This window comes from Ictalurus punctatus, chromosome 29, assembly GCF_001660625.3.
Source record: "Ictalurus punctatus breed USDA103 chromosome 29, Coco_2.0, whole genome shotgun sequence".
Lineage (NCBI taxonomy): Eukaryota > Metazoa > Chordata > Actinopteri > Siluriformes > Ictaluridae > Ictalurus > Ictalurus punctatus.
The window spans coordinates 6,765,187-6,790,186 of NC_030444.2; the positions used below are offsets into that span (position 1 = coordinate 6,765,187).

The 25,000-nt window shown below is 37.3% G+C and overlaps 1 protein-coding gene across 5 annotated transcripts in view; it reads right to left on the reverse strand.

Moving 5' to 3' along the window:
• Positions 1 to 25,000, reverse strand: part of LOC108260989 (spectrin beta chain, non-erythrocytic 1) — a 108,486-nt gene that overhangs the window by 52,846 nt on the left and 30,640 nt on the right. For 2 of the 5 annotated variants that reach the window (XM_053677575.1, XM_017461779.3), the window contains exon 2: positions 24,468 to 24,663. In XM_053677575.1, coding sequence (XP_053533550.1) covers positions 24,468 to 24,612 — 145 coding nt within the window. In that variant the 5' untranslated portion in view covers positions 24,613 to 24,663. Of the gene's footprint in view, positions 1 to 19,750; positions 20,212 to 24,467; positions 24,664 to 25,000 lie in introns of those variants that run through there. The other 3 variants (XM_017461777.3, XM_053677576.1, XM_017461778.3) reach the window with 2 other exon arrangements.

Below are 25,000 nucleotides of genomic sequence, written 5' to 3' on the forward strand. Positions count from 1 at the left end.
ACATGGCATCATGGACTCTATCAAATATCAACAGATATTAAAAGAAAACCTGACTGCCTCTGCCAGAAAGTTTAAAATGGTCCGTGGTTGGTTCTTCCAGCAGGACAATGATCCAACATCAAAATACATCAAAATCAACAAAAAATGGTTTACTGACCACAAAATTAATGGCCATCCCAGTGGGGTGAACTGAAGGATCTGGGGAGATTCTGTATGGAGGAATGGTCTCGGATCCCTTGCCACATATTCTCCAACCTCAACAGGCATTATAGGAGAAGACTATAATGCATTGAGTAAAAGGGTGCCAATAATTGTGCCACACATTTTTTTTTTTTATATAAACCTGTGTTGTGTTTGCAATTGTTTGATATCCAAGAGAGCATTTTTTATTTATTTTTTTAAATGGAGAGTATTTGTGAATTTTTTGAACAAAAGATTAAAAGGTTAAACAAAGAAAAATCTTCACAGCGTTCTTTGCTCATATTTATCAAGGGTGCCAATATTAGTGGAGGGCATTGTACCTTATCTTATAGTTACAGTTAATGTTCTGGAACATCTGTGAAACAAGTTAGTTCCTGTCATCATTTATGTTATAACAGCTATTATCCTGTGCGCTCTGTTACAGAAAATTAATTAACACCTTCTAACCAATCAGAATCAAGCATCGATCCTGTAATTCAAATGACTCAAGCTGTGATTCAAACAGTGTTGTGTAAAATGATTCCAACAGAGATGATGTACTGTTTTTAGAAATGTCTCAGATACGATACCAGCAAAAAATGGCTGATCGGATTTTGGAAGAAAGCATATTGGATTTTGGATCCGGTAACAAATGGCATTGAAATTTTAAAGACTGAAGTTGGATTTGGAAAAGTAATTTATTTTTGGAACTGGAAATGTTTACATATAAGAAGAGATTTGAGTGGTGTTTTTTTTTTTGTTAGGATTGATTTTTATTATATATTTACACTTAATTATATATGCCATGCAAGTGAATTCCATGTGAGGGCTTAACTGTGAAATGCTTCATTAAAAAAAAATAAACCAAAAAAACAACATTAGCTTAAAATAAAGCTTGGTAGTTTTCATGATGGCTATCGTATCGGCTAGTACTCAAGGTTTTAGTATCAGTATCAGAAAGGAAATTGATCAGAAAGTGGTACTGTGCCATCTCTGTGTTTTTCTTCTTCTTCTTATTATTATTATAACAATAATAACAGCAACAACTTTTACTTACTAATACTACTGAACATAGTATTGAACATAGACCTATTTAACGTTGATAAAATAAATATTTTTAATAAAATATATATAATTAATGTTTCAATTTTATAGTATTATATTTATTTGTTTTTAATTTGTTTTATTTTTCACACAAACATTTTTTTAAATTGTTTACTAATTTTAAATTAATTTTAATTCACTCAAAGTAGTTATATAGTTATTTAAATGTTTTGATACAAATAATGCACTTATACGAACAAGCAGAATGTTAACAGTTTCTTCTTAACTATTACATGTATAATAAACTGTGAGTAGTGTCATATTTAAAAAAGATATTTTGACTAAAAGCACAAAAAAGTACAAAGTACTATTTGTAGCTGTGTTTTGCAACCCAAGACAATAATATTCAGTGGAGTTGTAACAGCTCTGTATTGTGTGTGCGCATTATCATAGTGCTGTTATGCTTCACTCAGGCAGAGAGTCAACAGCAGATTCAATCATGTGCAAGACAGTCTTAGGCCAAAATTTCAGAATTGTGACAGGCCTAGATAGATCATAAATCGACTTGTCTTTTTATATGCTCGTTATAGGCTCATTATCAGCCATTATGATATTTGATCTGTCAAAGTTCATATCATACTGGAGAAAGGGTGGGAAAGATCAATACAGTATAATATGCAATATAGGCTACTATACATAGCGCACAAGTTTCTCTAGTTGTGATATGCAGAAAACCAAAATGGTTTCCTGTTTAACATATATGAGAGAGAGAGAGAGAGAGAGAGAGAGAGAATATACCAATGTAGTTTTTACTGTAGGAATAGCTTCTACTTGTCTAGGATTCGCTTCCTCATTCCTAATGATAAATAACAAATAACCTACTCAATTTGACAGTACTTACCCAAATATTTCAAAAAAGCTCACTGTTTTGCCAGAACCAACTCTGAAGAAGCTGGTGATTGACACTGCATCATGATAAGGGCCAAAACAAGATCAAACCAAGATGCATCCTGCTGTTGCCATGACTATGATCTATACAGGCTAAGACAAGTAGCCAATAACAAAACAAAACAAAAAATTCTATACTGTGGCCTGGCACAATTATTACATAATTAAATTCTTACTTTTATGATTAACTGTTTTAAATGTTTTGATACAAATAATGCACTTACCTGAACATACAGAATGTTAACAGTCTCTTCTTAACTATTACATATTTAATGAACTGTGAGTGCTGTCATATTTAAAAAAAAAAAAAAAAAGATATCTGTGGCTATCATTTTTTAAATATGAATTGATCTATAATGAACTTCACTTTACTTTCACACTATCCGTTTTTACCCAGATGAGGATGGGTTCCCTTTTGAGTCTGGTTTCTCTCAAGTTTTCTTCCTCATATCATCTTGGGGAGTATTTCCTTGCCACTGTCTCTACCGGCTTGCTTATTAGGAATAAATTCCCACATTTAAATTGTATCCTGTGTTTATGGGTTTGTAAAGCTGCTTTGAGAATGTCCATTGTAAAAAGCGCCATACAAATACAATTTAATTTAATTAAATAGACATGAAATAGTATATGAAAACTGAAAGGTAATAAACATTATGTACACCTTTACACCTGAACATTCATGCAATTATCCAAATCAGCCAATCATGTGGTAGCAGCGAAATGCATAAAATCATGCAGATACAGTTGAAGTAGTTCAGTTAATGTTGACATCAGAATAGGGAAAAATGTGATCTCAGTGATTTTTACCATGGCATGGTTGTATGCGCCAGACAGGCTGGTTTGAGTATTTCTGAAACTGCTGATCTCTTGTTTAGAGTGTCTAGGATGGTGGGAAAAACCAAACACATCCAGTGAGCAGCAGTTTTCTGGGCAGAAACACCTTCAAGGTGGAAGGCTACAGTAACTCACAAGCACTCTTTACAACCGTGGTGAGCAGAAAAGCATCAGTGAATGCACAACACGTTGAACCTTGAGGTGGATGGGCTATAACAGCACAGGACCACATCAGGTTCCACTCCTGTCAGCCAAGAACAGTGATCTCAGTAATCAGGCCACAACTGGGCATTGAAGACTGGAAAAAGACCAAACAATGGTTTAACAATCCTCAACTGTCCAACTTTATACATTGTGCTTCTGCCACATGATTGGCTGATGGGATAATTGCATGAATGTGTATAGGTTTTCCTAGTAAAGTGACCAATGAGTGTATTTTAGAAGAGTTCTGGGCAATATTTTAGTAAACGCATTTCAACAAAAGCATGAAATTAAATAAATAAATAAATAAAAACTGTTGAACAGCTACTAAATATAATTTGGATATACAGTACGTATAAATGCTCCTTTAAATCCAACAGATTATGTTAAATATAACCTGTTTTTTTCCTTTTCCCAGACACCGTAGTTAAACTTTATTACAGTTAATGTAACCCATTAAAGGTTGATTTATTCAGAGAGCCAATAGGGAACAGTAGATAAGGATTGTATTTACAGAGTTAAGGATCCTTGTGCTGTTAAAAGCCTCTTCAGTTACGCTGATGTGCTTCTGCAGCTCGCTCAAAAACGATGGATCTACAATAAGTCTGCTGCAGCTAATCAATACTCAATTGCAATGAAGCTATTTCAAGCCTTTATTTTACCACCTGGCTTAATGGTGGTAGCAGCTGTGTGTCCCTCTCTTTCTCTGGGTCAATGCAAACACCGTTATGGAAGCAGTTTTATTTGACCTTGACCCTGACTGGTGGGACATTTTGCATCATTAATGAGAATGGCTACACCATTTCTGACTATCCTTAACTATTAGCTCCAGTGATGTGACAATATGATCACAGGATTATGAAATATTAACAGTATGATACAAAGTACAGTGGGGAGAATAAGTATTGTGCGCTGCAACATTTTTTTCAGTAAATATATTTCCATTGAGGCTATATACATGAAATTCTCACCAGACATCAGAATCAACTCAAGAAATCTGGAAATATAAAGAATTCTCAACATTGAAGTACATAAATAAAGTTATGTGTAATAAAGTAGAATGACACAGGAAAAAGCAGTTCTCCAAGGCAAGGTAAGGAACCAGCTGAAATATGTAAGTAATTACACCTCCTATTTGTGCAAATTAATATCAGCTGGGTTAGTAATTTGATGGTCTATAAAAAGGCTTTTCGATACCAAGGTGTCACACAAGAAACATTTCATGATGGGTAAAAGCATCCTTCCAGCAGGACCATCCAAAGCATACAGCAAAGGAAAAACTCAGTTGGTTTCAGAGAAAAAAAAAAATCAAGGCATTAGAATGGCCCAGTCAATCACCTGACTTGAATCCAATTGAACAAGTTTTAAAGACAATATGTTTAGAGGAATTGGCCAAAATCACACCTGAATACTGCAGCCCATTAATTTCTTCATACAGGAAGTGTCTTGAAGCTGTCATTACAAACAAAGGTAAGTAAGTATTAAATAAATTTCAGTTAGTGTGTTCAATACTTTTTTCCTGTCATTCCTCTTTAATACACATAACTTTATTTATGGACGTTCATGTTGTGAATTCTTTATATTTCCGGATTTCTTGAGTTAATACCAAAGTCTTGTGAAAATTTCATGTGAATAGCCTCATTGGAAATATATTTACTGAAAAAATGTTTGTGTTCAATACTTATTTCCCCCACTGTATAATGACAATTAAATTAGAAATATAAATATAATTTACATACAAGTTTATAAATGTAGGTAGGTTACAAATGCAATTTTCTCCCTTTTCACTTCTTGAGATTTTAAAACTTTGTGATTGAGATACATGAAAAAGGTAAAACAACATAAATCCTAAAAATATTCTAGCACTTTCCCCAAGACCAACAATACAATACCACAGTGTTATTTACCACTTATAGAGACAACAAGAAGTTGCAAGCAAATTATATATTGAGTTGTGCAGTTATAATTCAAATTACCAATGTATACATATATTCTATAGGGTAATTATTCACAGATTCCATTATGTACAGTGTGGGGGGAAAAAAAGCCACTATTACAGTTAAGCCAAGGTATGGGTATTGAATCTATTATTGAAATATTTAATTTATGGTGGAAGTAAATGGTTTGAAATAAAAAAAAATTGTGTTATTACAACGTTTTATTTCACTTGCAAATTTGTATCAATTTACACTAAATTTATTTGTATGAAAAGGATATGGTAAAGGCTGGTACATACACAGTGTTCATACCTTAGTTTGCATGAAATCTAACAAAATACTACATAGTATTAAACACTTAAAAATGTTAACTTTAAAAATAAGAAACTGATGTGGGGGAAGGACATCTGATGACATTATCAGAGTGATCACATGCTGTTTATTGAGTAGCACCTCAATGCCAAATATCTCAGATTGTCGTTAACAAACAGAAAATCTTATTATAGCTCCCAGACGACGGTCAAATAGATAGGGCATTTCCCACAGTCAATACATCAAAACGTCATAAAGCAGGCAAACCAAGTCACATATCACAGCACACTGTAAGTTTTAACAAAGTGCGATGAGCTCAAGGAATTCTAGGAACTTTATCTATGCCTCATATAATCTCAACACTACTTATGATATCATAGGACAAAATTATACATTATATAGATGGGTGTGGCCAAAACATCCTTGTGTATGTGTGTATGTAAGGTTTGCTATATTTGAAATCTATGAATATCAGTAGAAAATGGGAATGAGACAAGACAATGTTTAGAACAACATTGATCCCTGGATAGTATTGAATGTACTTAGCCTTTAAGTATAGCGTAATGGAGGTTATCATCAATGTAGGCCATCCAGATATATCCTGCATTCTCCATTTATACACACCTCACAAGGCTGTCTATGCAGGGAGTGGAAGAGTGTCAATAGCAGAAGTGATTTTATTTGTGTCTTGAGTCAGGCACAATCACAGGTACTAATAAAAGGTTTTATGTAGTATAGTGAGTTTCTCCTAACAAATGTTCCATACAGAATATCTTAAGAAACCTAAATCTGTTATTCATCCAAACACTTGAATAATGTTGTTTTTCCTGAAGGTGTTTTGTTATTTAATTCAATAATTTCCCCGCAAATCAGAATTTGTAACAAAGCATAATGTAGTGAAAACAGCAACATGAATTGATTTTGTGATGTGGTAATTTTTTTCAGCTGTTAATTAAGCAATATTGTACAAGCAAGAGTGCTGTTATCCTGAATATCAGCTGTGATTTGGCCGCAGGGAACAGGCTGCAGGTCGAGTGCCACAGGTAATCAGAGCTGTGCTGATATTCAGTAGCAGGACAATTGCGAGTGTGATACTGCTTTTATACAACAGTTCTAATACTAAGATTTTAATATCAAGTAACTGACCTTTCAGACACAATACGGTCAAATATTTACACATGGACTGACTGATAGACTGTAGTAAATGTAGTACCAGTTTCAATATAACAAACTATTGGTAGAATTAGAATTTTAAGTAGCAAGCACAAACAAGCGGAGTGTTCCAAACAGTGAAATGCCCAATTCTGTTATATAAAGTATCAGCATTCTTGGAATGCGAACGAAATTAATGAACCAGAACGAACCGTTGTATAAAAATACATATAATATACTGTACATCCTGTCCATTAACAAGAACGTAAATTTCCTAAGCAGCGATGGGAATGGCAGTAAAAGTACAAAAAGACCCTCAAGTTGGAACTCTTAATATTGGTGCCAAGATACACAGATACTGTAGATCAGAGGTTCTCAACCTTTTGTAACCAAAGCCCCCCCCACTGGAGGACACCATGTATCTATTCTACATAAAATCTATTCTATAGTACATACACACACACACACACACACACACCCCTAATCTAGAATCTGTTTTTGATAGATGGATAGATAGATAGATAGATAGATAGATAGATAGATAGATATACAGATACTTTTTGTGTCTTTGTACTTTTTAAAAATTACTTTTCACAACATTTTAAAAAAATAACTTTTATAAAACTATATAACGGACAGGTATGGGACATGAATGATCAAAAATGTTTCTGAACACTATAACTACTTTGAATAAGAGGACTAGGCTGTAATAACATGTACTATTTTAGATATAAAACATGTTGCAGTCCATTCATCTCTCGTTCTAAAAACATTCACATAAGAATGATGTACATTGGGACGAAGGGTGCGTCCCGTTAGGCATGACATTGTTAAATTTCCGGCTCTCAGCCCCTCACTGAACAGAGCAGACGCAGAGAGAGGTGTGAGTGCAGTGGGAAAGCAAGACCGAGTTTGCAGGACAGTATTGCCCACATTTGGAAAGTTGCTAAGGTTTGTCCAAAAAGTCACTAGGTGCTTTTTTTTTTGCATTTAAAAAATAGAAAAGAAAAAAAAGCCGCTAACGGGGTCTGAAAAGTTCTTTTTTCTTTTCGCAAAAAGAAAATACAGAGGGAGAGGGAACGTGGGGTTTTTCCATTTGTGCACATTCTATTTGAAAAGCAATAAAATACACAGAGTACCCAAATGATGCCTTGTCGGGCTTTTTTTCTTGAAAACAATTTGCGCCCCCCCTTCCGATCTCTCCGCACCCCCCCGGTTGAGAACCACTGCTGTATATAATCAATAAATGTCATCACTTCTTATGGTAAATCAAGAAATGAAGTCTACATGAAGTATCCTAGGATTTGGAGCTACACACCACATCTTATATTAAAATATTGTTATATAATATATCAAAACTTTATATACATACATATATATATATATATATACACACATATACACACACACACTAATTGGGCTCTTCCATGCACAACGGTCTATTGAGTTTACTGAGAGTGGTACAAAAACAAAAGATAAAACAACAACAAAAAAACGCTTTGTTGACGTCAGGGGAGATTGATTCAAGCTGACAGGAAGGCTATGGTACTCAAATCACTCTTTACAACTCTGCTGAACAGAAAAGCATCTCAGAATGCACATTGAATCCTCAAAGTCGAAGACCACATCGGTTTCCATTCCTGTCAGCCAAGAACAGGAATCTGAGCTTACACTGGACACAGGCACTCTGAAAGTGGACACCTGAAGACTGAAAATGACCATGTTTTCTCATGCTTTAACTGCCCAGTTTCAGTGATCCTGACAACACGCCACAGTTTTCCTCATTCTGATATTTGATATGAACATTAACTGAATCTCTTGATCTATATTTGCATGATTTTATGTTTTGTGCTGCTGCCAACACATGATTGGCTGATTGGATAATTGCATAAATGACCAGGTGTACAGGTTAACAGGGCCAGTATGTACATAATCTGTCATGACTAAAACCTTGACATCTCTTTTTAGGTCTGTAAGCAGAACAGTAATTACAGTATTTTACCCTTTAGACAAGAGTTCTGCAATCAATGCACACTTACATGCAGTTCTTTCACATTGTTCCTTATATTTTATTCTCTAAAATAGTCCTATTGTTCATGGTGAATATTCAAATATACATTAAATCATCTGCTATTGTATGAGAAGACAGTGTACTGAACTGCTTAGCACATGATTAAATTGAGATTTAAAAAAAATATGCATCAGGAGATAAACATGTTAATCATTACATAAAAGACAAACAGCTGACAGTGAACTGTGTTGTATCTAACTCCCATCAGCACTTGCATCAGTTTATGAGTTGGATACAGCACAGGCAAAGATTTTCTATTATGGAAGGCCCTCAACCAACACATCTACTGATATTAAGCCAGTGAAGACTGTAAGAAGAAGAGCCTGTGAAGAGTTTTCAAATAAAATGAGGATTTAATGTGGACTTGCCCACCATGCATCCCCAATATGTCTAAGAATTTTTTTTTCCCTTTTATGCTCAATTTACTCAAAACTAACATTTTATTAGTACATACTGATTCCATGTTGATCTTGTGGATTCACCGGATTCCACTCTTGATTGGGAAGAAAACCTGCATTCACATTGGGCTTTGACAGATGAGACTGGGTACTGCTGATGTATATTAAGTATTAAAATCTTAGCCTACCCTCTTTACTTACATCAAGGTTCCCAAATGTACATTCTCTAAAGAACAATGCTTATGATATCTACAACTTGTATCACTACTATTAAAAATGGAATTGTAGATACCTTCAACGCTACATCTGACCAGTAAAAACAGTCAAATATGGTGGTGGGTCATATGGGGCATTACGTTTTGGGAGCTGCTTTGCTGCTGGTAGTTCACACTTATGAATATTGGCGGTAGCATGAATTCTGACACATAAGTACATCAACCAAAACCTGGTTGTCTTTGCCATAGATACAGCTACAGACCTTGCCATAGATATAGCCTTCAGTCAGATGATGAGCCAAACATACTTCGAAATCAAGAGAGAAGTGGTTCAAGAAACACAAATTCAAATGAATGAACATTTCAGTCTCTGGAATTGAACCTGTGGTCTGAATTGAAATGGGAAGTCAACATAATATAAAGGAGTGTACATAATATAAAGGAGCTTATAATGTTAAGATCCTCTATAAGTGTATCAGACATTATTAGACATTACAGGAAGTGCTGCTGTTCTCTCTAGTGCAGAAATCAGATTTATTACAAGGGGACAATAATTTTGAAACCAGATTTTTGAAGAAAAACAAACAAAAAAAAGATCTATTGCAGATATCCTGAAGTATAGTTATTAGTAGGGGTATAAATTGCAATTTTCATGATGATACAACCTAATCAATTCTTTTAGCCAGTGAGTTGATATTTGCCGATACCTTAATCACTGCCACGATGCGGTTACAATTCGATCGATTCAGGGGCATGCGATCGATATTAAGCGATTTCCTATTTCATACAATCAATAACATTTCTATTAATTCACATATGCAACCAAAATATATTTAACAATTTACTGAGCTTTTTTCCACTATGAAATCCTACATACAGTCATGTGAAAAAATAAGTACACACCATGGAAACTGTTGGCTTTTTTTGACAAATTTGAACAAACAGACCAGTGGTGGCTTGGCAGTTAAGGCTCTGGATTACTGATCGGAAGGTCGGGGGGTTCAAGCTGCCACTGCCAAGCTGCCACTGTTGGGCCCTTGAGCAAGGCCCTTGACCCTCTCTGCTCCAGGGGAACTGTATCATGGCTGACCCTGCACTCTGACACCAACTTCCTAACATGCTGGGGTATACAAAGAAAAGAATTTCACTGCGCTGTAATATATATGTGACCAATAAAGATTCATTATTAATAGGCACTGTTTCAAAGATGATAATGATAAAGTTAATATACTTTAGCTTTTTCAATCATTTATTCAACAGAAATATCAATACATGTAATATTCTTCTCTGGAAAAAGTAAGTACACCCTTGGCCTCAGAAGCTAGTATTGCCCCCTTTAGCAGAAATAACTTCTTGTAGGCGTTTTGCAAAATTGTGCACCAGGCTTACTGGAATTGTTGACCACTCTTCCATGCAATATTCTTTCAGTTGCAAGATGTTTGAGGGTTTTCTTGCATGTACTGCCCGTTTCAAATCCCCTCACAACATTTCAATGGGATTCAAATCTGGGCTTTGACTAGGCCATTCCATTAGACTCCATTTCTTCCTTTTGAGCCATTCCTTGGTGGATGTGCTAGTGTGCTTAGGATCATTATCCTGTTAAAAGATCTACTTTCAGTTCAACTTCCAACTTTTGGACAGATGGCCTCATGTTATCTTCACTTTTTAATATGGGGCAGAATTCATAGTTGGATCAATAAGTTCAAACTGTCCAGCTCCTGAAGCAGTAATGCAACCCCAAACCTAGGGACGTCACGACAACCAATACTTCGGCACCAACATTTTTAAAACGTGACGGAACTCATTTTTCTGGAATAGTGTTGGAACCATTTCTAATGGAGGTACAGAGGTTGCAATTCTTCCGGACCTGAACGGGGCAGCAAATACGTGCAAATGTTTTAGTCGGCCCACAAGTGGTAAAGCAGAAGAGGAACACCTACAAGCACACGGGGGAAAAACTACAGTAGCTTAGCTTAACAAGTTTAGCTCCGCCCCGACTCGGTGAGAGGAAATGTGGTATGGAATATGGAAATACTTCGCATTCGAGGCGATTCACATTTGGGGCAGTGGTGGCTTAGTGGTTAAGGCTCTGGGTTACTGATCAGAAGGTCGGGGGTTCAAGCCCCAGCACTGCCAAGTTGCCACCGTTGGGCCCTTGAGCAAGGCCCTCAACCCTCCCTACTCCCAGGGTGCTGTATCATGGCTGTCCTTGCGCTCTGAACCCAGCTTCCTGACAGGCTGGGGTATGTGAAGAATATAATTTCACTGTGTATATGTGACCAATAAAGACTCTATCATTATGACAAGAAACATAATTGAAGCCTGTGCCATCGTTCATTTCAAACAAAGCGAGGAAACACCTGGAATTTGGCGAAGCACCTGAAAGACGGGCCCTATATTATGTTTGTCTGAGGCAGCTGGCATTGTTGCCTTGAAACCAGCTAACCTGGTTTCAAGAAACCAGCTAACCATGTAATGGTTTCAGAAACCAGCTAACCATGTAATGTTTGCGATAGCCAGTTATTTGTTAACAACACTATGCAATGTTATAAACTACCTCCTAATGGGCCACCATGCATCGCCATTCAGCCCATGTCCTGTCAGCTAAATGTAGCCTAATGTCACTAATAATTATTCAAATATTCATGCTTTTATTAAATCTTTTTGGCCTGCCACCATATCAGTGAATTTAAACTAATTGCTATCAACATACTGCATATTGCAACATATTGCATTCAGAGTATAAGGGGGGGTTTGTGTGTGTGTGTGTGTGTGTGTGTGTGTGTGTGTGCGCATGCACGTCTAGGAGTGCTGCACATCCACTGTAGCCTCCACTCATTGTCAGACAGTGTTTTATAACTAAAATCTCTCTTTCTGCCAGTATCAGCCAGAGGAGGATGTCCTCCAGGAGAGTTTTTAATTAAATTTTTATTTTATTTTTATACCACACCATGGTATCGACTTTGGTATCGAGTATCTTCAGTACTTTTGGTGGTATCGGTACCGACTACTAGATTTTTGGTATCGTGACATCCCTACCTAAACCATAACATTTCCACCACAGTGCTTCACAATTCATATGAGGTGCTTCTCCTGAAAATCTGTCATTGATCTGTGCCAAACATGTCTACTGCACATTATTCCAAAAAGCCTGTAGTCTTGCTCTAATGTTCTTTTTAGATAGCAAAGGCTTTTCCCGGCACGTGTCCCATGCAGGTCAAATTTGTGCAATCTCTTTCTGATTGTAGAAGCATGCACTTTGACACCAACAGTTGCAAGACTTACTAGCGGATCCTGTGATAAAATTTTGGGATGCTTGGAGACTTCTTTTTGCATCAGACAGTCTACACTTGGGCTGAATTTGCTGGGACGACCAGTCCTGGACAAATTGGCAGTCGTTTGAAATCTGCACCACTTGTAAATGATTTTTCTTACAGTGGAAATGATGTATTTCAGATAATTTGTAGGTCTTTTTAAATCCCTAGCCAAACTCAGGCATCTGCAATCTTTTTTCTGAAGGGCTTCCAGAACTCTTTAGATCTTGGCATAATAACACTATTGTGAAAATTACTACAAAATGTAAATTTTATGTGTCATTTGACAGAGGGCCATGACATATGACAACAGTTTGTTTATATCTCCATGGTAACGACCTGGGTACGCACACGTGTGTGTGTGAGTGAGTGAGAGAGAGAACACATGCTCTGAGCCAAGCAATTTGAGAAAACGACACTTTTTAATGCATAAGTAACTGATGCGCTGCTTTAAAAACAAATGTAGTTTAATTTGTTACTTTAGTTATAACACAATAATGTAACACATGCATTTTCTGTATGTGTGTGAGGTACAGAGAGAAAGTGGGAAAGTGGTATGTCTGCCAGCCCAATTTATGATAAATATATCTTATGTTTGTATAATACATTTTTGTATTGCTTATGATCAAATAAATCTAAATCAATTTCTACAATTTAGTGCTAATTTAATATAGGTATCAGCAATAGCCCTTAAAAACTACTTACAGCTATGACTATCGTATATGGTAAGGAATTTTGAGAGGCTCAGCATCAGTCAGATGCACAATGAGGTTTATAACAGGGTTTATAACACTGAATCTCTCAGGATCAGAATAAACATTACCACTGAATACATCATAAATTTTCTAAGTGTCTGCAATGTTCACATTCACTGCAAGTAAACAAACAATATTTTAACAGCCATGTAATGGCTGAGAAGAGTTTAATTTCCTTTAGCAAGCATGACGTTCCTGAAAAAAAGTAGTGTAATCGGTTAAAAGGGGCTGTTAAAGAAGTAGACATGAATTATGTGAAGTACAAGAAGTAAACTGATCTGATCTAAGCAGAAAGTGGTAGAGTCACTGCCGGAAGATTTCCTGTGCTGGCCATTCTGTGTTGCTTTAAGGATTGGGCAGAAGATTTCAAAGCAAATATGCAAAAACGAAACTCCACTCACTCGAGACCAGAATAAACAGAACAAGATTCAGTTCAAGATTCAAATCTTCAAACATTTTTTTATTCCAGGCCATTCTAACTTGGACTTTATTTGGTTTTCAAGAAAAACCTTTAGAATAAATCATAGAAAATTTCAAAGAGATGTTTTATGGCCTCTTAATATTACGTACGTTTACAATTTATACTTGACATTTGAATCTCCTGGTAGGTATGAAAACTAGTCAGTGTATTAGAACATGACCCATTTTGTAAAAATATATATTTTTATGAGGAGACAATCTCAAGAGGCTAGATATTTTAAATGTCAGGCCATTCAAAAGCTGCCTAATGTCTTTGAACTCTTAGCACAGTTAAGGTGCACTCGCACACAGGACAAAGCAACTGGAGACCAGTAACCGCTGGTGACTAGGTGTGGGCATTTCCAGCAACGCGACAAAGTTGAGAAAAGTTGAACTTTATGCAAATTTGGAGTGACTTGGTACAGCAACTACCAATAGAAATGAAAACAGTAGAGTGCACATGAGCTGAAGCCTCCCGTGCTAGCCGGGACCAAGCAGTGCCAAGCTAGACACTTCACCCAGGAAATGTAGAGGCAACAGGCGAGGAGCTGAGGAAAATAATGAAACACACTCACTTTTTGTTGCTTGATTACTGAAGTGAGCATCAGGGTGTCATCTGTTCGATGGTGATTGGGAGATGGCCCCCAGCTTCTCAACCTCAATGTTTCCTGAAACTCACTTTTTGTTGAAATCAAGCAAAAGCCCAGAGTAACTCCTAATTTGGGCGAAGTGTCCAGCTTGGCGCTGCTCCGTCCTGGGCACCAAAGCAGCGCCAAGATAGGAGCTACTCTGGGCTTTTGCTTGATTTCAACAAAAAGTGAGTGTGTTTCATTATTATTATTTATTTATTATGATATTCATCATATTCATCATCATCATCATCATCATCATTATGCTTTAAACTCATTAAGACCATAATCTAAGCTAATTGGTGATTGCTGCAATGGCACTACTTCTGCTAGCGAGCACAGGGGGCTTTGGATCATGTGCGCTCTACTGTCTTCACTCCCATTGGTAGCCACTGCAAAAAGCCGCTCCAAATTTGCACAAAGTGAAACTTTTCTCAACTTTCGTGTTGCGTCGCTGGACACTCCTACATCTAATTGCCAGTGGTCGCTGTTGCTCACATTACCGGAAGTCACCAGTGCTCATTGCAAATGAATGGTCATCAATGGCTTTTTCGCTGCGAATCGTTGTAGGTGTGAGCACACCTTTAGTCACAAACAAAAACTTCAACATAGTATTAAACAACTTCTGATAGCAATTTTTCACAACTCCAAAAAGACCTTCATTGACAGTTTCTCACTGGACAGAAATCCAGCCTGAATGCAATGAAGCTGCTGCTGTAAAATGTTATATTTCAAAGATTATACATATTGCTCATTCTCTTTAATCACTACTACTAGACACAGCTGATATAGCCGTATATATATAGCATATAGCCTCTGTGACTAAATGCCACCAAAATAGCAGGGTCAGGTGGGAAACACAACGGGAACCTTCAGTTTTAATTATGGTCAGGCCAAAGCATAGGAAACATCTCACACCTAGTGACCTCAGAATTGGTACTTAGTTGCTGTTTTGTGAGGAGTAGAAGCTGCAGGAGTAAAGATGAAAAGCTCACTAGCGCCAGTGAACGGAAAAAATAAAAGAAATGAGGTGGAGTTGCTTGTTCAAGTGCCAGCACCACCAAGCTGTCACTGTTGGGCCCTTGAGCAAGGCCCTTAACAAGGGGTGGTGTATTGTGTTCTGACCCCGACTTTCTGCTGGGATATGCAAAGAAAAGAATTTCACTATTCTGTAATATACAGTATACTGTATGTGAGAAAGATGACTTCTTTTTCTTGTAAAACCAAAAGCTTTTTTTGGTACTAATCACATGGCACTGATAAACTATCCCTCTTACAAAAGTTCTTAACCAGTGAAGAGTCAAGGACCCAGAAAAGTCCCATGATTCTTTGCAACAAGATTTTTAGGCAGTCAGGGACAACTGAATTACATGGACCATGGAACCCAATGTAGTCTTAAGCACAAGAAAAATAATTATACTGCACTGTAATGGGACAATAAAGGCTTTCTCTCTTCTCAAAAACTATGTTATGCAATAATTGCACTATAATGTTCACAAAAGGTTAAAAGACGTCATTACAATTCCGTATTTAACTGCCTTAAACATCAAATGAGTTCTTTCCTTAGTTTGTTTAATCACATTTTAATAGCTACCACCTGTTACTGTGAGAAACAGGATTAACCCAATCGGAACCATGCATTTTTTCAGATTTCTGTTTGAAAGGTATTAGCCATGCAGTGATTTAATTTAGTATATTCCCCCCCCTCATGATTATTAAAGCATGGCTGTGATATTGGCTTTCAAATAGGGCTGCACAATTAATCGATTATTGATCTCGATTACGATTTTGACTGCCCACGATTACCCGAACATGATCGACTGCAATACTGACGTTTAAAGTTCATCCTCCTCTCATAGAAAACACTGCTGTTTATCAAATCATGCGCTTTCTAAACTTACAGCCAATCACCATAGAGTGGCGCAGGGATGACGTCATTTTGTATGCCAAAACCCAGAAACGAGTTAACATTTTAACCCTTCCGGTTCCATTGTCCCAAAGTCAATGGGTTTTTTGAATGAGATTTTGGTTAAAAGCCTGAAATAAGGTCTGTGGTGAACACAAGCTCAAAATATTTCCACATTTTATTTTACAGCATAAAATACACCAGTAAAACCCCACTCGTGATTTTGTTTAAAGCTTTTACGTGTATTGAAAAAGGCGGTTGCTGACCGTCACATAATGAGGGTTTAGGACAGATGCAAGTGCAGATAAGAGCTTTATTGAAGAGAGGCAGAGAAATCCAAAACATGAGACAATAGTGTGGTCAAAAACAAGCAAAAGGTCAGGCGATCGGCAAACAGGCATGAACAAGATCAGGATCAAAACGATGAGACGTCAAACTATGAGCAAATGCTTGATACACAGAAAACTCACGCAATACTTCGTGGCAAACAATGAGACACGAGGGGTTTAAATGACAAACGTAATTAAGGGTGAACACAAAACAGATGAGACTAATGATGACACACAAGGGAACAATCAATGACAATACAGGGGTGGAGACAGGACAGAAATCATAACAAATACACATGTAGAAAGTAAATAAAAGGCAATGTCACTAAAAGAGTGCGCTGCGAGCTCCAGCACTTGCGTGAGGGGAAATCATGACACTAACATGTTGCTAAATAGGACTACAGAGGTTGTCGAGGACATTAAACGTCATCACGCCGAACAGGAAAAAACTTTGCAGATAAACTGGTTTAGGTATGCTGTGCACAATTCCTCCCAAAAAACGTGGATGAAGATTCATCCACAGAGTAAATCCGTATTATGTAAAATGTTTTAAATCAAGTTTAGAAAAGTTGTCGAAAGCTTGGTGATGGTGAAGTTGAAGTCGAGCGACTGTGGTGTAGTTCGTTTATAGCATACGGTTAGCTGTGTATTTCTGCCGATTGTATTTAGGCTTCAAACTTCATAAGAGTTGTGTTCATTTGTGAAAATTATCTTGATGGACAAAACGTGTTAGTGTTGTAAACTTTTGTTGGTCACAGAGCGCTTTTTTGTTGCAATAATCCAAAAGCTGATGGAAAAATCCTAATGGGTTTTTGTCGAGGGAACCGGTGTGATGCTAACTTCCGGGTTCCGGTACAAAATGACATCACCCCTGCATCACCCCTCTATTGGGTGATTTTGCTGTGTCTCTTCCTGTAAAACACTGTTACTGCCTTTTCTGAATTGTTTTCATTTAGTTGTATATTGTTATATTTGATGCATATTTTCATTTGGTTGATGGCATTTTTATTTTTACTTATCTTATATTTTGGGTACAATTTTATTTATATTTTGCTTCTATGAGATGATGCACTTTAAGGTCCAGTCTAATTTGATGCAAGGATTTGTATATTAACTTGACTTTGTGTAGTGACCAGTAAGAATGATGAAAGGTTCCTGTTCAGTTCTAGAACTAAAAAAAAAAGGAACTCCACATGATCTAGCTGTCAGTGTCAGCTTGGACTTTGTTCATACCCTATCAATTTGAATGCAGACTGGTAACCTTATCGCCTTCAGTTATCCAGATAAAGCCATGGGAAGCCACCAATGTAAATCAACATTTAACTACATATTACAAAAAGATAAGGGAGAGAATTTAACTCCTGGAAAATATGGCCTCACAGAAAGGTCTCATCTGTTCTGGTTTCTTTTACATCTACATGACAGAGGTCACTGCTGATGAAGAGAGAAATGATTGCTACCATAAAAGTGCTACTTTAAGTTAGTTCAATACCAGTACGTAATAGTGTAATTAATTATATATGACAAATTATGAGCATTGTGCAAGTCAATTAGATATATTAGGCTGTATTAGGGATATCTCAATCTCATACAGGTCAAATACAGTTAATAATACAGCTCAAATACAATTAACAAACACCACACCTGATGTTCAAAACAGAGTTGTGGTGATATTTGTGATGGATGAACAATCCTTCATTAATGGATGACCATTCACTCAAGGCATCTTAAGGAGCTACAACTGAAAATATCGCTAATATAACAACTCAAAGAACATTCATCATCTGTACTCGCTTCCAAAAAAAACATTTTACTTGAGACCCTTTCTCGTAGGATAACACTTAGATGTAAAGTACTACAGATAACCTTTAAATGTTTCCCCAGAACCATTAAGATTTCAAAATTTTCCAAGAGTGTAGTTATCAACCTTTCTTTGTTTCAACCTTAGCTCTATTTTCTTTCTTTTTTTTACTCAGTGGGGTTAAAAAATTTTGTATAAAAATGTTTGTACCTTTCTAAAATTTTACCACTTCTTACAACTTAAATTTGACAACATTCACTAATTAAAAGAATTCACAGAAATTCAAAATGAAATGTGTATTCTGCAACAATTCAAAACACACAACAAAAATCAATGAAGAAACAGTTGCATAAGATGTTATCATTTTATCATGACACTCTCATTCTTCACACCTGATCTTAGGAAGGCAGCCTAAGACATCTTGCAGAATTACAACAGATATGCCAAGAAGAAAGGGCAAATATTAATTAGAACCCACATGTCAAGAGGAAATGCTGGGCAAATATTACTGAGAGGATCCAAAGCTACCCACAGGGTAAGAAAGAGCTAGAAGAATGTTATAAAAGCAAAAGGTGGGCATATAAAATTTTAAATATTTACATTTGGAATCACAATCCAATCAGAAATGGAGACTTCAACTTTTGATATTTAGATTTTTCATTATTGCTTTCAAAACACAACTTTTTGACGTGTTTTGTTCATTTGTGATAATAAAGGAACACATAACAAACCAATTTTTTAACCCAGGGGTGTGGAAAGGACTTTCACAAATTTTAACAGATTACTGGTCTATTTCAACTGAAGTAGTACAAAGCAACTCAAATGTTACTGTACTACAACTGTAATGTTATGACTTCACACCTCTGCTGAATTACTGCATCGTCACAGAGGAGTGTTCTAAAATCCACCAATAGCAATAAAAGTATCTCTTGGGGATTGGGTTAAAATTATGTTAACCAGGCAACAGAGATAAGCAGACAAGCCTGGATAACCTGACATGTGGGTGTACATATATAAGCCAGACATGCCCCCTCCAAACACACACACACACACACACACATCAGAGAACTCCCAAAGCTCCTCCTCATCCCCTCCTGCTTCTCATTAATATTTCATAGGCTGATAAACCGTCTCGTCAGGTCTTTCTGATCCTGGTGATCTCGGTGTCTCTCGTTCTAATGTCTAAGGTGTCATTATGGTGGGTTATAAGTACAGTCAAGCATTTCTGTCCATGTCTATAGTTACACATAACCTAGTTTACTTACCTTGCAGCTGCTTAAATCGTCCCTCCAGCTGGTTATAGTTAAAAGCGGCTGCACCGTAACTGATGGCAGGACTGGAGTCCTGGTACGATGGTCCTGGCCCTGGAGACAGGTGCTCAGGGGAGAGATGCCCAGGAGAAATGTGTCCAGGAGACAGGGGTCCAGGCATACTGGTAGCCCTCTGAAGCTCCATCAGTGTGCTAGAAAGTAACGTGTCCTCTTACCGACACCTCTCAACCAGCAAACACCAGACTTGAGGCTGTCCAAGCAGCCAGCTTACTCGGCCAAATGTAACCGATGCTCAATGACAGGCAGACAGCATGAGTTTTCCTCTCCCACAATGTTCAGAAGAGATTGAATCCATTTTTTGTCATCCGTGAGACCGTCAGACTGAGAGACAGCGTGAACGAGAGACCATGTGCAGTGGACTCGGAGCATATACTGAAGACAGAGCTGAACAAAACAGAGCACACCTTTCACAAGCCTGGAGGAAGTAGGGGGTGGAGCCTGGGGCTTGGTATTGGCCCAGGCAGCCAATCATGGACAGTGTTCCACAGTGATGTCGGCATCATATTAGCATAAAGAGAGGTGGGAGGGAGAGACAAGGAGGAGGTGGTGGGCTACACCATTCTGCCATGGTAGGGGAGATGAGCAGGATGTTTGCTGTTGCCAAACACAGCTGGAGCTTTTAACAGAGACAAAAAATATTTTTGATATTTGACAGCAGGAAATGTTGATATAAAAAAGGCTTTGTGGCTGACTAAGTTAAAGCCTGACAAATCCTTTATGGGGCCACAAAATGAACGCAACCCGCTTTTTTCACTGCTGCATACAAATATGTGGGACAGACAAAAATGCAGTGGCTTTTGAGTGGTGGAACAAAGCGGGGGAATTATTGAGCACAATTTTCATGTGATGCACTCAACATAACAGCCCACTCAGCTTGCCTCAGCTGCACTTTTCAGGAAAGTCAACCCCCCCTTTCAGGAAAGTCAAACCTCTTATTTTCGTATCCGGTCCACGAAAACAAAGATGTTCATTCCTGGATGTATTTTTTTCTGGCAGTTTTGAGTTTCTTGCAATCAGGTCCAATTTACCTCAGAAATTCATGTTGAATCTGGGGTGAAACCATGCACTTGAGCTCTAGAGGAGCAATGAGAGTATGGAAAAGCTCAGTTAACTAACAGCACTGTTCTCAGGTATCTGAGAAATTTAAATGCATTTTTCAAAAGCTAAAAAGGTTTTTTGCTCAGGTGAATGAAAACTGGTCATGGAGGCTGCCAAGAAGCCTACAGCAACATTAAAAGTAGTACTGGTTGCTCCCTACATGTGACGACAATCTCCCAAACTCTTCATATCTCTGGGCTATGGGGTAGGGTGGCAAGATAGGTGCCATTTTTAACAGCAAAAACTTTTTCTTTTTTTTTAAAAAACATCCAATCTCAAAAAACCATGTGGACCAAAGCTGTACTTTTTGGCCATAATACCAAGAGATATTGACACAATAAAACACACAGCACATCTCCAAAAGAACACCATCTCCACGGGGAAGCATGGTGGTGGAAGTGTCACACTTTGGGGCTGTTTTTCTTCAGCTGGAACTAGAGCTTTAATCAGGGTGGAGGAAATAATGAATAGCTCCAAATACCAGACAGACAATTTTGGCACAAAACCTTAAGGCTTCTGCTAAAACACTTCAGATGAAGCAGAATTTTACCTTTCAGCATGACAACGACCCAAAGCTAACCTCCAGATAAACAAAGGAATGGCTTCACCAAAACAAGTTCAAGGTTTTGGAATGGCCCAGCCAGAGTCCAGACCCAAATCCAATCAAAAAACCTGTGGGGTGACCGAAGAGGGCTGTGCACAGGAGATGAACAGCTAATTTGACAGTTACAATACTTTTACAAGGAAGAATCTTGGCCAAGCCAAGATGTGCCAAACTGATTGACACGTACCCAAAAAGATTGAATGCTATAAAATCTAAAACTAAAAACTTCAACTAAGTATTACTTTAGGGGTGTGCACACTTATGTAACCATGTTATTATACATTTTTTATTTTTAATTTTCCCCCCTAAAATGATTCTTTTAATTTAATGAATAGGTTAAAATTTCAGAAAAGGTTCTGACCTGATTTATCTTGGCTTCACTTTTTTACATCTCAAAAACCTGTCATTTTAACAGGTGTGTGTAGACTTTTTATATCCACTTTATGATCAAATTGCATACTGTGTCTTGTTGAGGTCTTAATCCAACATCACTTCTTAGTAAATCCCAGCACATCAATATCAGTAATGATGTTTCACTTTGACAAATCTTTCTATGATATGTGATAAATTGTTCTCAAGCTTCTTACAAGGCTTTAACATCTTAATTAGCAAAATAGGTCACATTATTCGCTCATTTGGTATCCACTTGGAGTCATGCCCTCGACATGACCACCAGCGACAAACATGTAGGACTGTCTTGAAGAATGTCACACCATTACTCAGCTGCACCCTCCTGTAACCTTATGTGATCATTTTTCTAGCTGACTTTCAGTGTGTCACACAGCTAAGAAATAGGATCATATCTAATTCCCCAATTGCTCTGAGGTGATTAACCAAGCCCTGACTGGCATCTGGCTTATAGCTTTTGTTTATGAGTGGCAAAAAAAGAATGAGGGGAATGTTTAAGGAAAAGCAGTAGGCTGGTGGGCTGGAGGATAAAGCGTCTTTGTGGGGTGAGGCTTGTTTTAATTATTCAGCAAGGCCCAGCCGGGCTTGTAGAATGTGGCGATAGCCTCCAAGAGTATGCTGACATAATCTTGTCGCATGTGACTCTCCGACTGTACTCACTCCCTTTGAATGAGCTGATTTCGGATCCATTGTACCACAAACATCAAAGAAAAACAAGGACTAAACAGATCAATGCAATAATGCTAAAACAAAATTAACAAAATGGGTTTCTTGAAAGCCACCAAGGATTTTGCATTGACACTAAAACACAGAAGTAAGAAAAATTAACCTGGCAGAAGAAAATAACTTTCTACTATCTGGTGCAATTCATCAAAGACAAAATAAATCTCACTCAATTCATGCAGCAATATTTAGTGATCTTTTAAACTAGAAGTTTATTTCAAATATTAATTTTGGCTAATTATGCAGAAGTAAAGAATACAAACAAAATTCAGAAGTTTCTGAATTCTTAAAGTTCGATGAGTTTTACTCACACCTACATTGACTAAGCAAATCCTGAAATGGGCCAAACTGAAAAAAGATGTAGAACAATTAATGAAGAAACAACAGCGTCCAGCGCCATATGGCAGTGAAAAGCCTTGGCAGAGTGTAAGGCCATGAAGTGAGCCATGAAGCTTCAGTAACTATTGCATATTTAAGGAGCATGTGAATTATTTAGCTTCCTCTATGGAACTTGAGTAGATTCATCTGCTATTCAGTGAGCTACTATACAGAAGATACACAACAGTAAACTGGCTGTGAGATTAGCAAGTGCATGAATGGCAAGTGGCCGATTTTAAAGATATGTGGCTGAAATACTAACATGCATTTCTAAGTTCCAGTACTCACAAAACTACATAGCCCAAAGGATTGTCTGAGCTAAAAAGACCACATACATGCTTATACATAGAATTATCCAATCAGCCAATCATATGGCAGCAGAGCAATGCATACAATTATGCAGAGACATATCAGAAGCTTCAAGTAATGTTCACATCAAACATCACAATGGGCAAATAATAGGATCACAGTAATTTTGTGCTAGATGGGCTGGTTTGAGAATTTTGAAATTGCTGATATCATGGGATTTTTGTGCACAACAGTCTATAGAGTTTACATCCTGTGAGCAGCGGTTATGCAGCCAAAAATGCGGAGTTGATGAGAGTGATCAGGGGAGAATAGCCAGACTAATTTGAGCTGACAGGAAGTAAATCAAATAACCACTCTTTACAACCACAATGAGCAGAAAAGCATCTCAGAATGCACAATACAGTCACCCAAGAACAGGAATCTGAGGCTACAGTGGGCACAGGCTCTCTAAAACAGGTCAGCTTTAGATTGAAGAAAACATCTGGCCTTTTTGCTTTTTGTTATGGTCAAGGTTTAGACTCCTAACTATCAGAATTCTATAATGGACATAGCAGTCATTTTGAGAGTTTGAACCTCACTTAATTCTTTATACAATGTAAGCATAACAGATTGTCCATTATGTTAATCAAGTATCCTTTATAATTTTTTTTTTTTTTTTTTAAACCCATACTCTTCTTGATGCGTTTTCAAACTCAGTGCTGCAAAGAAGGCCAAGAAATCACTGCTGCCTTCAGTAAGTAGGGTGTGTTCAAAATGCTTCAAACACCATCAAAATATTAAAAACATTAAATGTCTGTCCCAATATTCAAAACATGTCAAAGGCCTCCTCAAGGGCTTCTTTCATTTTGAGTTTTTAAAACATATAGCTGCATATCTAGAGGTTTCAAGTGTAATATTGATATGGCATCTAGTAAATTAATATAAAGTTTTTTATTAACCATAATAGTGAAAACTGAGACAACAAAAACGAACATAATTCTTACTCAACTCATCTGGTTAGAGATAAACTGTGTGGAGAAGCACAAAAAAGGGGCATCTGGTTTGACAAATTTAACCAAAAAACATAAAAGGGGTAGAAGGTTGAGCAATCGGACCTTTTTTAATTGTATTAATTAATTAAACTTTACTTACCTGCAAGGGCCTTGATGCGGGACCGTTCAAACAGACGGGCAGAGCTGTTCTCATTGTCCCACTCCTCGACGTCCCAGCGGTTATTGACGTCGCTGTACTGCTGCTGGATCTCCATGTGGTCATAATCGGCGGCTACTGACGTCATTTTGAGCCCTCACAACTTGTATCTAATCATCAGCCCCTTTTCAGAAAACACCTGAACACAAAGAAATATAGTCAGTAAAACACCAACTATAGTTTAAGATGTTTGACATTAACACGATATACATTTCATTCAACTGGAGAAAATGAACTGTGGATTGTGATGTGTGCATGTCAGGCACTTAACAATGCCTGACATGGTATTGGAAAATTTTATTTATTCCACCTTCAAGCAACACCTAGGGTCACTGACTTTCTCACAATGTCCTAATATAGCCTAGATGTATTAGAGCACCATCTGTTGGAAAAGAAGGACCACAACTGGAAGGTCTTTTTTTTTTTTTTTTTTTCTTTCAGTTTTAGCATCATCAATAGCAGGGGAGTCAAGTTTT